At 49.7% G+C, this 13,083-nt stretch overlaps 6 protein-coding genes across 6 annotated transcripts; 4 read left to right on the top strand and 2 right to left on the bottom strand.

Moving 5' to 3' along the window:
- Positions 1-226: 226 nt before the first annotated feature.
- CCOS01_14750 (uncharacterized protein) lies at positions 227-628 on the bottom strand (the record flags this gene model as incomplete). The annotated part of the gene is made up of 2 exons (XM_060462893.1): positions 227-482; positions 543-628. The coding sequence occupies 2 exons, from the start codon at positions 626-628 to the stop codon at positions 227-229; spliced, it is 342 nt and encodes a 113-aa protein (XP_060306724.1).
- Positions 629-724: 96 nt separating this feature from the next.
- CCOS01_14751 (uncharacterized protein) lies at positions 725-949 on the bottom strand (the record flags this gene model as incomplete). Its single annotated transcript, XM_060462894.1, has 1 exon — positions 725-949. The coding sequence occupies one exon, from the start codon at positions 947-949 to the stop codon at positions 725-727; it is 225 nt and encodes a 74-aa protein (XP_060306725.1).
- A 2,193-nt stretch (positions 950-3,142) lies between these two features.
- Positions 3,143-4,123, top strand: CCOS01_14752 (uncharacterized protein; the record flags this gene model as incomplete). Its single annotated transcript, XM_060462895.1, has 1 exon — positions 3,143-4,123. One exon carries the CDS (start codon positions 3,143-3,145, stop codon positions 4,121-4,123), a length of 981 nt encoding a protein of 326 aa, XP_060306726.1.
- A 1,496-nt stretch (positions 4,124-5,619) lies between these two features.
- Positions 5,620-6,500, top strand: CCOS01_14753 (uncharacterized protein; the record flags this gene model as incomplete). Its single annotated transcript, XM_060462896.1, has 2 exons — positions 5,620-5,769; positions 5,847-6,500. The coding sequence occupies 2 exons, from the start codon at positions 5,620-5,622 to the stop codon at positions 6,498-6,500; spliced, it is 804 nt and encodes a 267-aa protein (XP_060306727.1).
- A 936-nt stretch (positions 6,501-7,436) lies between these two features.
- CCOS01_14754 (uncharacterized protein) lies at positions 7,437-9,278 on the top strand (the record flags this gene model as incomplete). Its single annotated transcript, XM_060462897.1, has 2 exons — positions 7,437-8,220; positions 8,290-9,278. 2 exons carry the CDS (start codon positions 7,437-7,439, stop codon positions 9,276-9,278), a joined length of 1,773 nt encoding a protein of 590 aa, XP_060306728.1.
- Positions 9,279-11,221: 1,943 nt separating this feature from the next.
- On the top strand, positions 11,222-12,916 carry CCOS01_14755 (uncharacterized protein; the record flags this gene model as incomplete). Its single annotated transcript, XM_060462898.1, has 1 exon — positions 11,222-12,916. One exon carries the CDS (start codon positions 11,222-11,224, stop codon positions 12,914-12,916), a length of 1,695 nt encoding a protein of 564 aa, XP_060306729.1.
- Between the last annotated feature and the right edge of the window lie 167 nt (positions 12,917-13,083).

Genomic DNA, 13,083 nt, shown 5'->3' on the forward strand with positions numbered 1-13,083 from the left:
ATCAATACTACGTGTTCTAAAGAGTGTAGGGGCCAGCACACGAACAACTGATCGAGCGACGTTCTGAAATCTCATTCGGGAAAGATTCCCAAGACCGTTGCGGGGAATGTCAACCGAGGAATGAAAGAGCAGCGCAGGTCCGGCGAGAATGAAGAATGAAGTCGCAAACAAGGAACCGCGAAGCAAGGTAACTCCAGAAGTATGAAGTCCACCACCAAGACTTGCCTTACCTACACGGCGCCTGTTTATCACCTTTTCTCATGCGGCAAGACTCATTGAGGTGACGCGATACATAGTCTGACCTTCCTAGTTCTTCCCCGCAGTCAGGGCACTTGTATGGTCCGTCGACTCTTACATGGTTGGTGTTTCGGTGACGAAGGAGGTCTTTCTTCTCCGCAAACTTAGCTGGGCATCGATCAGGAGTGGCTCTCGGCATGCTAAATAGACACTTGTATGGCTTCGTATGTCTTTTCATATGTTTGCTGTATCATTATTAGCTCTACTTCCATCCCAAACGTAGTACTGGGAACCCCACGACCTACTTGAGATTGTGTTGTCTAGGGAAGCCTTTCCCACATCTGCTACATTCATACTTGGTTTCCTCCATTGTACGTTCGGCCAGTATCATTGCTTCTTCGTCTTGTAACTTCCACTCTTCTGGAACCTGCGATGGTCGCACGTCGGGACAGTGACTCTCGTTCTGCGACCATCCACCTTCAGGAGTCTAATATCCTGAGGTTGCAGTTCCGGAAATGGGGACGAAGGACATAGAGTTGTGTGAATCATCGGTTGATCCACCGAACATTGGGATGCCCAAGTGATGGCCCCTATCCTGAGAAGGTAAATTCTCGGCATTCATATGGCTCCCGTCTTCAAAATGGAAACCCCCTTGGTCGACTTCTTCAAAGAGCTCGTACTCATGAGGGGCTTCTTGCGCGTAATTGTTCATTGCGCCAATATCCAAGCTGACGCTGCCAAAATTATGGACTACAGCCTAATCAGCAGTGTGTCCCCCTCCATGTGCCGTTTGGACGACATAGAGCGACCAGGAAACGAAACTCACAGCGTTGTAAGCTACCACGACCGAGTGAGACGTCCTTGGAATTCGAGGAATGTAAAATCTTGTCCCCGCCATTCAGGCCAAGTTTTGCAGCGGTCTCGCACATTAGTTCCATCGACTCCGTTTCTTACACGCCTGCACTGGCTTAAAGGGGTCACTCTGAGTTCCAAAATGATCATTTACAACTCAGAATGGACAGGTTGTGTAAAGCGCTGATTAATGTTATTGAAAAGGCTCGGCGAACGGCTCAAAATGACATAGGGTGGTACTGGGGTCTTGCTTTGTCCCGGAAGGATATGAAGGACTGAATGGGACAATTCCAAAGCAGGGCGCAAGTCTCACATGATATAGTCACAGAGTACGAGCGATGAGAGATGCCCTGACGTTAGTTCTCCAATTTCCATTCACTATGAAAGGTAGCGCTGTTGGTTCGATAACATGACGAACAACTTACGCCATATAGCACCAGATAACCTATTAAGTTGAGGTACTGGTAGAAAGGCGTACTATGTTGTTGGAAATGGTGAGGATAAACTCGCCGATACTGGCTTGGAAGCCAGGCGTAGAGATCCAATCTTACGTGTCGAATAGTACCTAAAGCCTGACGCCAACCTCAGCACATTGTTCGCGCTTCCATCGGCCAATGGTCATGTCGAAGTGTGCATTAGAGCGGTCGGCCTCGGACCTTAGCTGTTAACTAGCTTCTGGCCAAAACAGCTGAAGCCAATCATAATGCCGATGGAGTTATCGGGTTTTCGGTGAGATGCGGCTTGGGGGCAGGCAAGGCAACCTCAAGTGTGGCCGGCAGACAAGCTAAGTGGTTGGAAGACACCGCACATCCAATGTTGGTGGTCTCGTTCTGCATTTTGATACATCAAACCGGCATGTTGCATCAAGGATCAAGTGCGAGTGGATGTGTCCTCGGCTGTATTGGACTCAATGCTGCCGACTTCCTCTGCCTTCCTTTAGGCAACCGAGTGTTGGCGGAGTTCTGGCGGGTTAGGCTCCCATAAATGAAAGCGCTTGGGCTTTCGTTCTCAACGGTTTTGAAACTCATTTTCGCCAAACCTTTGGGGAAAGAAATCTGTGTTACGAAGTAGATTCTCCGTTGATTGCCAGAACATAATACGGCCTAGGTACTGGGCTTGTCTACGATGGCAAGCAAGGAATTGATGTCGGGGAACCCGGTAGTTCCCCGTAGACACGAACTTACGAGACTCTCCCTCATGATCCGAAACTAGTTTACTAATACCTGAATCGAAAGGAACCGTGGCGGTAGAAGGCATTGGTGTGATCGCTGTCAAACTTCGAGATAGGTCGGTTTGGTTGTACGAGGCTTTGGTCCTGCTATGTGGTCTTAATGAGGCCTGTAGAAGGATGCAGAATGGACAATATCGGCATGCTGCTGAAATGGGCGTACCCGACGGCAGCTCTCGAACAATTCTGGAGTTCTTTATCAACAAAGTGGCTCAAGTCTGTGATAACCGACCATTCGGGTCCACGATCACATCCCTTGCCATCATTCAGAAGCCTGACAAGGTGCAATACATCTTTTCATCCAACCAGCGGAGCTCGGAAGATGCTCAATATGCAGCCACGACCATCCAAATCCTCCTTGACAAAATGGGTTCACGGAATCGCGTCGACGTTGGAGACGATGATAGGTCCCCGGTCTTTCGCGAACTTATTCGCGACATACTCCTATTTCATAAGCAGCGAGTTACTCTGTAAAAGTCGCGACTTAACCAACGACTGAATCAATGCATCAAAGAATTGAAGGCTAGGTCCTTGGACGCGGGTATGTTTCCCTTGACCAAGTCAGTGGCGTCTTTGGTGTTCAACTATCCAACTTGGTTGATCAAATAGTTGTTTCTCTAGGAGACCCTCTACTCGATGAGCTAGAATATCTCCAAGCTTTGACCAAGACCGAGGTGCCTTTGGATGGCAGTGAAGGGTGTAAGTCTGGTCTAGGCTTCCCTTGATGTTTGGAAGAGTAATGCTAAATCGGCCCCTTATTACAATGCAGTCGCTCGCAACGGTGAACACCTGATTTTAGCTGCAAACACCTTTCGCAAAAGTCTGATGTACGAATCGGTCATTGAAAGAGCCCGGGAAGGACGCTTCAACGAGTCCGAGCGCTGGTGTCAGCTACACCACTTCATCGGACGGCTTTCTTCGTATCACGGTGCTATTCGGGCTATCATTTCCGGCCGCAGACGTCTCCACCCGGACCTGTTCGAAAATTTCGAAATAACATGGCTGCCGTCAAGTATACCCATGAATAATCCGATGGACACACTCCAAAGCCATATGGGTATGAAGACGCAACAAAAGAGGCGTTCGGCGGACAATATTATCAGGAAAATGATGGGAAACTCGGCGGACCGTGATACGACTCTCGAACAGGCCAAAACTCTTCAGGTCTGTGGCTTGGATGAGTCCATCATGCATCAGTGTCAAAGGACGTCTTTCAAACCCATAGTTCATTGCGAAATTTTGTTATTGCATTATCTGGATCAAGAGTATTGCCGAAATCGCTATCACATCCCGTTCTTCGACGACGTCAAATTTATAGGCTGCAGTAAACCTACCTGCCGGCTGTGCGAATATTACTTCGCTGCTCATAATACAGACATCCAAGTTCGTCCCGGACACAAGAATGTCTACTCAAATTGGACTATCCCGAATCTTTTTGCCAACGACTTGGCTGAAGCGAATGAGAGAGACAGCGTGCTCGACAAGGTCGTCAGCAAGATTAGAGAGGATGCACTTCGCGCTTTGAGAGAGAAAATACCCGATGGCAAAAGATTTGACTCAGACACTCACTCATCTTACCCAACACATCAGTCGCTGAAAACCAATGGTCAGCCAAACATGGATGGGCTAGCGTCCGCATTGGGAGACTTAACTCTCGTTAACCCAGCCGACATGGACGATTTTCAATCCTTATCAGAAGAAAACCGGAGCATCTTCTTAGAAGCAGAGGGAAACGAGACAGATGAAGATGATTGGGCAGGCTATGGCCATGCTGAACATTCTGGTGGCGTGTCTCTTCAGGGTTGAGGAAGGCCTCGGTTGTTTTTTACATGTATATTTCCCTGCCTTTTTTCTTTTCCCCATGACTTACCTTTCGTCCTCTTGTGCGAGGGAATGCTATAGGTGGTGAGCATGCTTGATACTCATAAATTTTCAAACATCGTCCATTCCTGCTTCTGCCTTTTGAAACCGCTGCCTGCTTCACATGTGAAGCATTTTCGAATATGCTGCTTGGTTTCTGTCAACAGCTGAATATGCGATGCTGACGTTGGTCATATACTACACTTCTTGAGGCACGACCAGAAGCGAGTCGTCCTCTTTCGTAGCATCCGCTTAGGTTGTGCAGCCTCTTTTGCCATTGTAATTGTATGAACGGACGGGCGTGAATGGACGGGTGTGAACCCCGTTGCCCGAAGCAAGCAAGCAAACATCTGTAGTAAAAGATCAAGCCTGGGGTGAGTGATTTTGAGCGTTATTATGCCCTGAATCGAGAGAGCGCAACGGGTTTCTTAAGTTCCTTCGAAGGGCATGACTTAGAGTATTACCGTCTCAGACTCACAGAAATCCACTGGCGGGAGAGGTAGCATCAAATAAGCCTGCGTAGCTCGGTCTCGGTTCTGAGGGAGTCAAATAGCGTTGAACACTGCTAATCGGACCACTCTCATCCTTACCTCTCGGAGCCGGTTTCCAATCCCTCGCTACAGCGGGTCATCCTACCAGAGAAGATCTCTGCCCATTCGGAGCCGGCTTTTCATCGACGGCCGTCGCAAGTCGGCAGCAATCTCCTCTCCGATCAAGTGATCTCAACTTCAGCCTCAAGATGTGGCACGTTCAATAAACTTCGGCAGCCCGCCCGGCTGGTCATGCTAACAATCGATGACTTAGCTAGGCTTCCCGCAACAGAAGCCAGTCTACTGATCGCATTCGCCATCACTATCTTTATTTGCTCTAAGCCGTATAAAGAAATCGCACAGACTTCCGTCTCCAAGTAAGCCCTCAGACTCTCCTGCCAGTTCCCCGAATTGGTAGGCTGTCAAGGCAACTGTGACCCGCGACGGCGTTTCATCCCATCTACGACGTTGATCGGAGCTCCGTTATTCCCTCAAACGGGAGTTGCTCAAGGCCAGAACCTGACCCGGGCGTCTGGATCAGCTCCAGATGGTTTGATGTGGACCTTGCTAGTATGACGGGATCTTCGCGATTGTCTACCTGCAGAGGACGGATGCCGCAGCGTCGCAAGATCTGAAGCGCTCACAGCAAGCTCTACCAGATACGTCCACTCCAGCCGGCTGCCGGTGAGACCCAGATCTTTGGGACGTCGTCCGGCGTGGGAAACATCCCAACATCTTAAACGTTCATTGCATTTTCATAAAAGACCTTGATGCCCCCTGGTGAATGTAAGCGTGAACCAAGTGACTTGTTAATCCGGTCTGGCACCTGTCCATCTGTTCTGTTTGATTCCGATCTCGTTTCACTCATTTCTCCCTCAATCTCTCTCGCTCTGGTCAGCGAAGGTCGTGAGGATGAGGGCCTTTTTTGTCGTGGGCTCATTGGTGCTCAGCACTGTGGCTGCGGCGCCAGCAAATGATGTCCAAAAGAGAGACCTCCAAACCATTCAGGGGGCGTTCGTGTCCATTTCAGTGGCATCATCGAACTTGGATACAGCCATTAGAGTAAGTTGGCTTCGAACAACAGGCTTTGAATTGTTTACACACTAATCGAGGGGTCCAATTCACTAACACGATATCAGGCTTTGACACCCGATCCCAACAGCGCTTCTGCTCTCGGCCCGGCGATGATGGGACTAGAAGGTGCACTTGCCCAAGCCCGTACTGATGTTGCGCCGACCTCACCGATCGGAATCTCTGACGGCATCGCTCTTCAGAACGCCGCCGATACTTTGACGAAGAGCGTGAAGATCATGGTCATGTCAGCAATGCTCCAGCGCCAGACGCTCGACCAGATCAACATGACGCCGATGCTTCTCCAATCTTTCATGAACCAGAACATGTTGTCGGCTGCACTTGGCCAGGTCGTTCTTTCCAAACTTCCTGCGGAGGGGCTCCAAAGCGCCATGGCCGCATTTGCCGGAGCTGGTGGCTCAGTTGGAATGGGAATTGTATCGCTAGCCAACCCCCCTTTGGCGATGCCTCCCGGTATGGGTCCTCCCATGGGTGGCGCCCCTCCAGCAGCTATGCCAGCCACTGGGGCCCCTCAGACGGGTTCGCCGCAGACAGGTTCTCCAGGAAACTCCTCCCAGTCTGGCCAGAGAGGCTCCCCTCAGATGAGCTCACCTCAAACCGGATCTCAGCCCGCGGGCGGCAGTCAGGGACAGGCGGGTAGCGCAGCGAGTAGTGTGTCGGTGAGCCAGGCTCTGGAGGGCAACGTTGTGGCGCTTTCCTGAACATCGCCAACTAGCAGTTGAGCTGGTGTTAAACATCGTTCAGATCGCAATGAAATGCGTTAGAGTTTGGAAGAGAATTGATGTGGGACGAGATCAAGTATTAGGTACTGTTGCGCAATTCAGCGAAGTCACTCGTTTGGTTGTTCCTTCAAGAATTGTTTTGCACCGTGAATCCGTTGTTTAACTGTCAGAGACTCGCATAGCATAAAATAATGATCTATGAATAACATTTGATCTAACTGGACTAGCCGCTCTGCAATTCGCGTGTAACTAACGAGTTTTCACTGATGTGATCCCGAGACTTTGGCTTCGAAGCAATACTTCTCTGGAGGTAACGGAAAAACAAAGTATTGTGAGCGAAAGGCTCTCATGATGGCTTTGGAACGAAATAGACACATACACAGAGACATATTGGTGGTATGTCAATTACGTATATCCACCGCAAAAGTCTTGAGGCTTCACCAGCATTTTTTGATCCTTGTGTCAAAGATGTCGAAATAAGTCCAATGGTTGAAGTTTAGACACTACTCATACTGTTAATTTAGTATGATAGCTTGCCGCGATTAATCAAACTTCACCATATTGAGTTAAGGAGACTGAACCTCTCAATTCTATGACTTCCGGGAGTCCGTGGCCTGAATTGGTAATTTGTCTCATTGGACGAAAGCAAGTCTATTTCCGCGCCTAACATGAACCCTGTCTGTACTGAACTAAGCAGACCATTTCATGTGTTCCTCTCTACGCCTAGCCCTGGGGAATATCCGAAACGCCGACGGCCGTCTAATAACAGTTCTGCCCACACCAGTGATCGAAATTCAACCCTCAAAGACAAATCAGCAACAAAACTCTGCTTGGCATATATAACTCCGTTACTGTGGCAAAGCTGATTCAGCAGCAACCAGCAATACGGTCAATCGGAAAAGCTGGTCTGTAACAATGGACACTGAAGTTGGCGATGGTGATAGGGTCGATGTAATAAAGGAGGAGCTCAAGGTTGGTCCAAGTATTGATGTAACGCCGTATGTGGCGGAACCGTCTACCGAAATAGTTGGCGATGGACTTTCGGATGGAAAAGAAAGCGTAGGAGTGGGTGATGCCAACGTTGCGTCCGTTGCCAAGTTGTCTGTAACGGTTGCTGTATTCGTTGTCGATGCCGAGGCTGTTGATGACAGTATGTTTGGCAAGTTCGATGCGACGGATAGTGAAGTGAGGTCCGAGATTGGAGTCGAGCTCAAAGAACTCGTATCTTGGCTTGCTTGGATGGAACGGGACCCGGACGTCGTGCTTGTGATCAAGTCTAAAGACGGAGATTGCGTGATTGAAGAGGTTGGATTTGAGACGGAATCCACATTGCTTGTCAATGGGTTCGAAGTAGATGCTGATGTTGATGTGAACGTCGTGTTCGCAAATGAACCAGTCAGAGAGACTGTCTCACTTGTTGACGATGGACTTATAGAAGAACTGCTGGTGGGCTCTGTGCTTTCAGAGGCCGCAACAGTCGTACTACCGAGGAATGTTGTACTGAGAGAAAAGGTGCTGTCCGTTATGCTACTTGACAGTAGACTTGTAAGATCCGAGGACGTGCCGCTCAAAGTGAATGTCAGGATCGTTGTTGAGTCAGAAGAAGTCAAGGTGACGAGTGTGTCGGTACTAGAGAACAGTTCGGTTGTCGAGCTGCTACTCAACGTGGGGATATCTGTCGATGAAAGAGAGGTCGTTGGTAAAACAGACGTCACTGAGGGGAGACTCGTTGATGACTGAGAGTTTGTCGACGATAGAGAGCTCACAGACGAGGCAAGACTGATTGAAGATGACAAAAAAGTCGAAGACGTCGTTCCTGTCGAAATTGAGCTTATAGAGGACGTCGAGGAGTTAGAAAAGATCGTGGAAAGAGCAGTTGTGGAAGTTGAGCTGCTTGATGATAGTGTCGTTGAAAGGGTGGAAGTCGTTGAGCTCAGGCTTGAAGAAGAAATTGAAGGAGAAAACGACGTTGGAACACTGAACGTTGCTGGCTCAGTGCTTGACGTAGTGGTGTCAGCCGTAGACGTAGATGATGTGAGGAAAATTGAAGATGTAGAAGAGCTAGTCGTGTTTGCGAATGGACCCCCGGTTGATGTTGAAGAGAGCTGTGTATTGCTGGTCACTTCGATGCTGGTAGTTGTGAGGGACGAGGCCGTGATAGATTCGGAAGAAGTGAAAGAGGACGTCGGACTTGCGGTTGACGACAGGGACAACAAAGAGCTTGATGAGCTTGCAGAAGAGACTGACGAAGGGGTTGAAGTCGATAAGAAACTTAACGCAGTTGATGAGAAGGTGGACGTGGATGAGGTAGATGATGGAGTGGACGATGAGGGAGATGAGGGAGATGATGAGGGTGGAGTTGACGATGAAGTCGATAAGATTGAAGAGGAAGTTGAGGATGTGTCTGTTGTGGACTCTGAGCTTGTTAAAGGAATCGAAGAAGAGTCTGAAGACGAGGTCGACGATAAAGTCAAGGGTGAGGTTGAATCAGAGGCCGAGGAGGATGATGACAGGGAAGTTAAAGAGGAAGTCGAGGGGGGGGAGATTGAGGATGGGTCTGTGGTGGACTCTGACGTTGATGCGATCGTCGAAGAAGAAGTTGAGGTGGTTGAGGATGAGTTCGAAAAGAAGGTGAAAGACGAAACTTCAGTGCTGGACTCCGAGTTCGATGACGCTGTCGACGACGTGCTTGATTCAGTCGTTTCCGTAGTAGTCGGAACAGGTGGAACCTCCCGGAAGCCAAAATACACGCTGTAGTGGTCTGATCCATCTGCAAACCCACCACAGCGAGCATTGTTGTTCCCACTGCAGCGAGTACTGCACATTTCCTCGGGGTCATAATAAGCGTCTGGGTTATTGATGCCTGCCCGGCTGCACAGACACGTAGTTCCCATCAAAGCAGCGAATCTGCGTACCAAAGTTGAACATTGAGTTTGACAGCTTTCGGGCTCCACGTTGGCGTCATTTTGAATTGTTTCAAATTGTGCCATGTTCGTGATGACATAACATCCCAAGTAGCCCATAACGCCAGAGACTGGGAAGTTAATTTGGGCGTAAGTCAGCTCCGCGAGAAGCGACAATGTGAAAATCCATATCATAGCTAGCCGCATCGGAAGTCTGATTGAAGGGAATGAGTGTGGAGCGGTAAATCGAATCTACAGTTCTCAAAGACACCCAAGAAGCTAGAGAACCGGGAGAGACAGCTTAAGGTATAGGACATGAAATGAGAGTGAGAAGCAGCGATTTGAATACAACAGCAGACGTGTTAGTACCTTCTGAGCGCGTGAACAGCTGCGTACTTTAAGACTTCTGGTCTGGCCTTGTTCCTTATCTTCGTCCCCATCACCATCACCATCACCATCACCATCCCTTATCCCTTTTCTTAAAAACCCGTTGAGAACTCGCGATGAAACATGACCTGAGCTGCCTTGAGCCGGAGGCGCAGGGCGATGGCTCACGTATAGCTTCCTCACCACCAGTCAATGACGATGAGACGAAGATTGGAGAGCAAACATTGGCTTCAGAAGCTCTTGGAAGGGAGTAGGTTCGAGGCTGGGAGGCTCGTCGGCCATCCCCTAGATTCTTTTGACGGGAAGCGGACCGCTGTAAGACACTGCCCTAGCCACGGTGTAACGGATCGTGTCACCCACACCTTGCACAATATCGAATCCGATCAAGGGCCGGGAAAAGAAAAACTAGCCAGTCCGAAACTCAATCAATCAAGATAAGCCGATGACCTTTCAGCCCGAAAAAAGGGAAACTCGGTCACCCGACTTTTTGCTCAAGGAGGTGTACTCCTGGTCCGACACACCCGGCTATTCGTCGCGTGTCGTTTCCGAGACAACAGCTATCCTTCGAACGTCTAAATACCCGTCACCAGCGCAAGCATGCATCCTTTAAGATGGGTTCTAGCCACCCAAGCCTGGACCGCAGATAGAACGCAATTGATTTTTCAGAGGGACGTTGAATACCATGTAGGTTTCTCTTGTCAATTTAGCCTGATGGTCACATGACATGGCCGTCTCGATGAAATGTGATGTGTCGTACTCATGGTCTTAGATCCTCATCGTTGCTTGTACCAGATCAGCTTGGCCAGTCCAGACTCCCTCTTTATGGGACTCTTGGTCCATGCACCCCGCAAACCCGGAGCTTCCGGGGCCTCGGCTAGCCTCCCGGCAGCCCACAGGCTCCATAGAAAAGGCTTTTCGCCCCGCACCGTGAGCTTTCAACCTGGATTGAAGAATCAAAACTCAGGTCACGTCTGCATCCAGTCGAAGTCCACCTCATCCACAACGAATACGGAGAAGCTCTTTGAGCACGGCAATGAGAGTATGGAGAGACCTCGGCGATCGTTAAGGGACCGTGCGAACATTGTGTGTGTTGAATGTCACTCACGCAAAGTAAGCTACTTCCTAGCCAAAAGTATCTATATCTCTATTTCGACATGGAGCTGAGATAACACGAAGTATTTAGGTAAAATGCGACTTACAAGTAAGCCAAGATAAGACGTGTCGAAATTGTCGACGTGCCCAAGTTCCCTGCGTGTACGTTCGCTCCTTCATGGCATGCTCTCGCAACAGAGATGCTGACTAGCGAGAATAAGTCTCCGTAATGGAGTCCGGAAGAGGCGCCCGCGGGGGACTGATTTGGGCGAGGCCGGCATCAGAACGCCATCTGTTTCGTTGCCGGTGTCAGATCAGATGACCAGCCCGAGGAACAGCCCAACAGGAGAGGCAGTCAGCAAACTTTCAGAGACCAGCAGCAGTCTCCAGCGAGATATTGTTTGGAGACCTAGCAGCTTTATTGACAAAGGCTCCATCATGCACGACCCAGTCAAGACACCACCCAATGTCGTGCTAGACAATCTTGCCACTGGAAACGTTGGTGTAAATGAGGCGATTCTAAGAGTCACCGGGGCTAGCATTCTTCCGCACCCCGTCCTACTACAGGCTCTGAAGGACTCGTTCTTTGAGCACGTCGTATTTTACTACTCCGTGGTCGACCCCGGTGATGTTGCCGGCCCAAATGCATCTGTGCTTCTCCAGCAAGTAGTTTGCTTAGCAGGCGGCCTAATGCGACACGGAGAGGATAGCGTCGGTCTCGCGAGTTCGCAATACGAGAAAGCCAAAACGCTGATTCATATTGGCTTCGAGCCTGACCAGTTGACGGTGCTGAAATCTCTGTGCCTGATGTCATGCTGGAGCGCGTCTTCCCCCTACCTCGTCACGCTAGATGGTCCATGGCACTGGACGGGCATGGCTTCGCGAATGGCGCTTCAACTTGGTCTTCAGAAACAGTCATCATATTCCAATCGCCAGGGTGCTGGTTGCTTGCGGCGAATATTCTGGCATCTTCAGGTGAGCATCATGCATTTACTCTTCCTCAAACACCGGCCAGAATATTGCTTTCAAAGAAACGTGATTAATGACTTGACGCAGACGAGTGAAATTCTCATGACAGCCTGCTGGGGTCGACCTCTTCTCCTCAGGCCTGAAGACACTGATGTACCGCCGATCTCAGAGGAAGACTTTTCAGTGCAGAACTTTGGCGCGATTGCTACAACTTGGATGACGAAGCTCATTCAGATCGTCGGGGTCATCACCACCCTAAAATCCAGGAAAGGTGGCCCAACGTCGGCAGAAGTCGAAGCTGTCGTCGCATCACTCTACGGCTGGCTGGCTGACTTGCCCGAAGACTTACGACTTTTCAACCCCGACGGCACCAGAAAGCCATTCAATCAACAACGCACCGAGACTTTCATCTTCTACTTCGTCGCCATCATCCTGACTCAGACGGCCAGCAGAAGTGCATCGCCGACGTGGAGAACTTCGCCGGCATCGGTCCTTGCTGCATCCTGTGCTGCTCGGCTTTATGACGAGATCCGATGCAGAGAGAGAGTTGTACACCTGATACACTACCACGCCTTCCTTGTATTAGCCGTCGGTGTTGTCTTAATATCTCATCAACCTCAATCGCAAGAGAAAGAGACCTTACTCCGCAGAGATCTTGATGTTATACATTCCATTCTTGAGGGTATGAGCGCCAAGTATGGAGGTGCTCGCGCTATTTTGCAAAAGTTTAAAGACGCGCCACGAGACTTTGGGGGTGACCGGGTTGATGAGTCCTCGTGTACGAGAAGCGACACGGCAGGCTCCCATACTTTGTCAACAGCAAAGATTGTGCAGCGCCATATGGGCGACCTATTTGCCTTTCCATCAGAAATGTGCGAGAACATGGATATCCTATCACAGAATAACGACACTAGAGACGAAGTTGTTTTCCAGGACGATGCTTTTGGAAATTTTGGGCAGATGGGTGAGGATTTCGACGACATTAACTCGTTCATGGATGTACTTGGCATGGACTTCACAAATTTCGATGGCGCCAATGGCTAACGCCCCGACTTTCACATGCCAGCGAACACCGGTTACCACTAGGTATTATACCATGATTCAATACAGCTTCGGCCTCACTATTGCTTAAGGTCTTGCTGATGCGTAGGTCGGCATGAGTTTACCGACCTCGGCGCCGTGTTCCCCAAAGGATAACTCTGAGCTTCCGG

The sequence above is a fragment of the Colletotrichum costaricense genome (genome assembly GCF_030867565.1).
Source record: "Colletotrichum costaricense strain IMI 309622 chromosome Unknown Scaffold_21.1, whole genome shotgun sequence".
Lineage (NCBI taxonomy): Eukaryota > Fungi > Ascomycota > Sordariomycetes > Glomerellales > Glomerellaceae > Colletotrichum > Colletotrichum costaricense.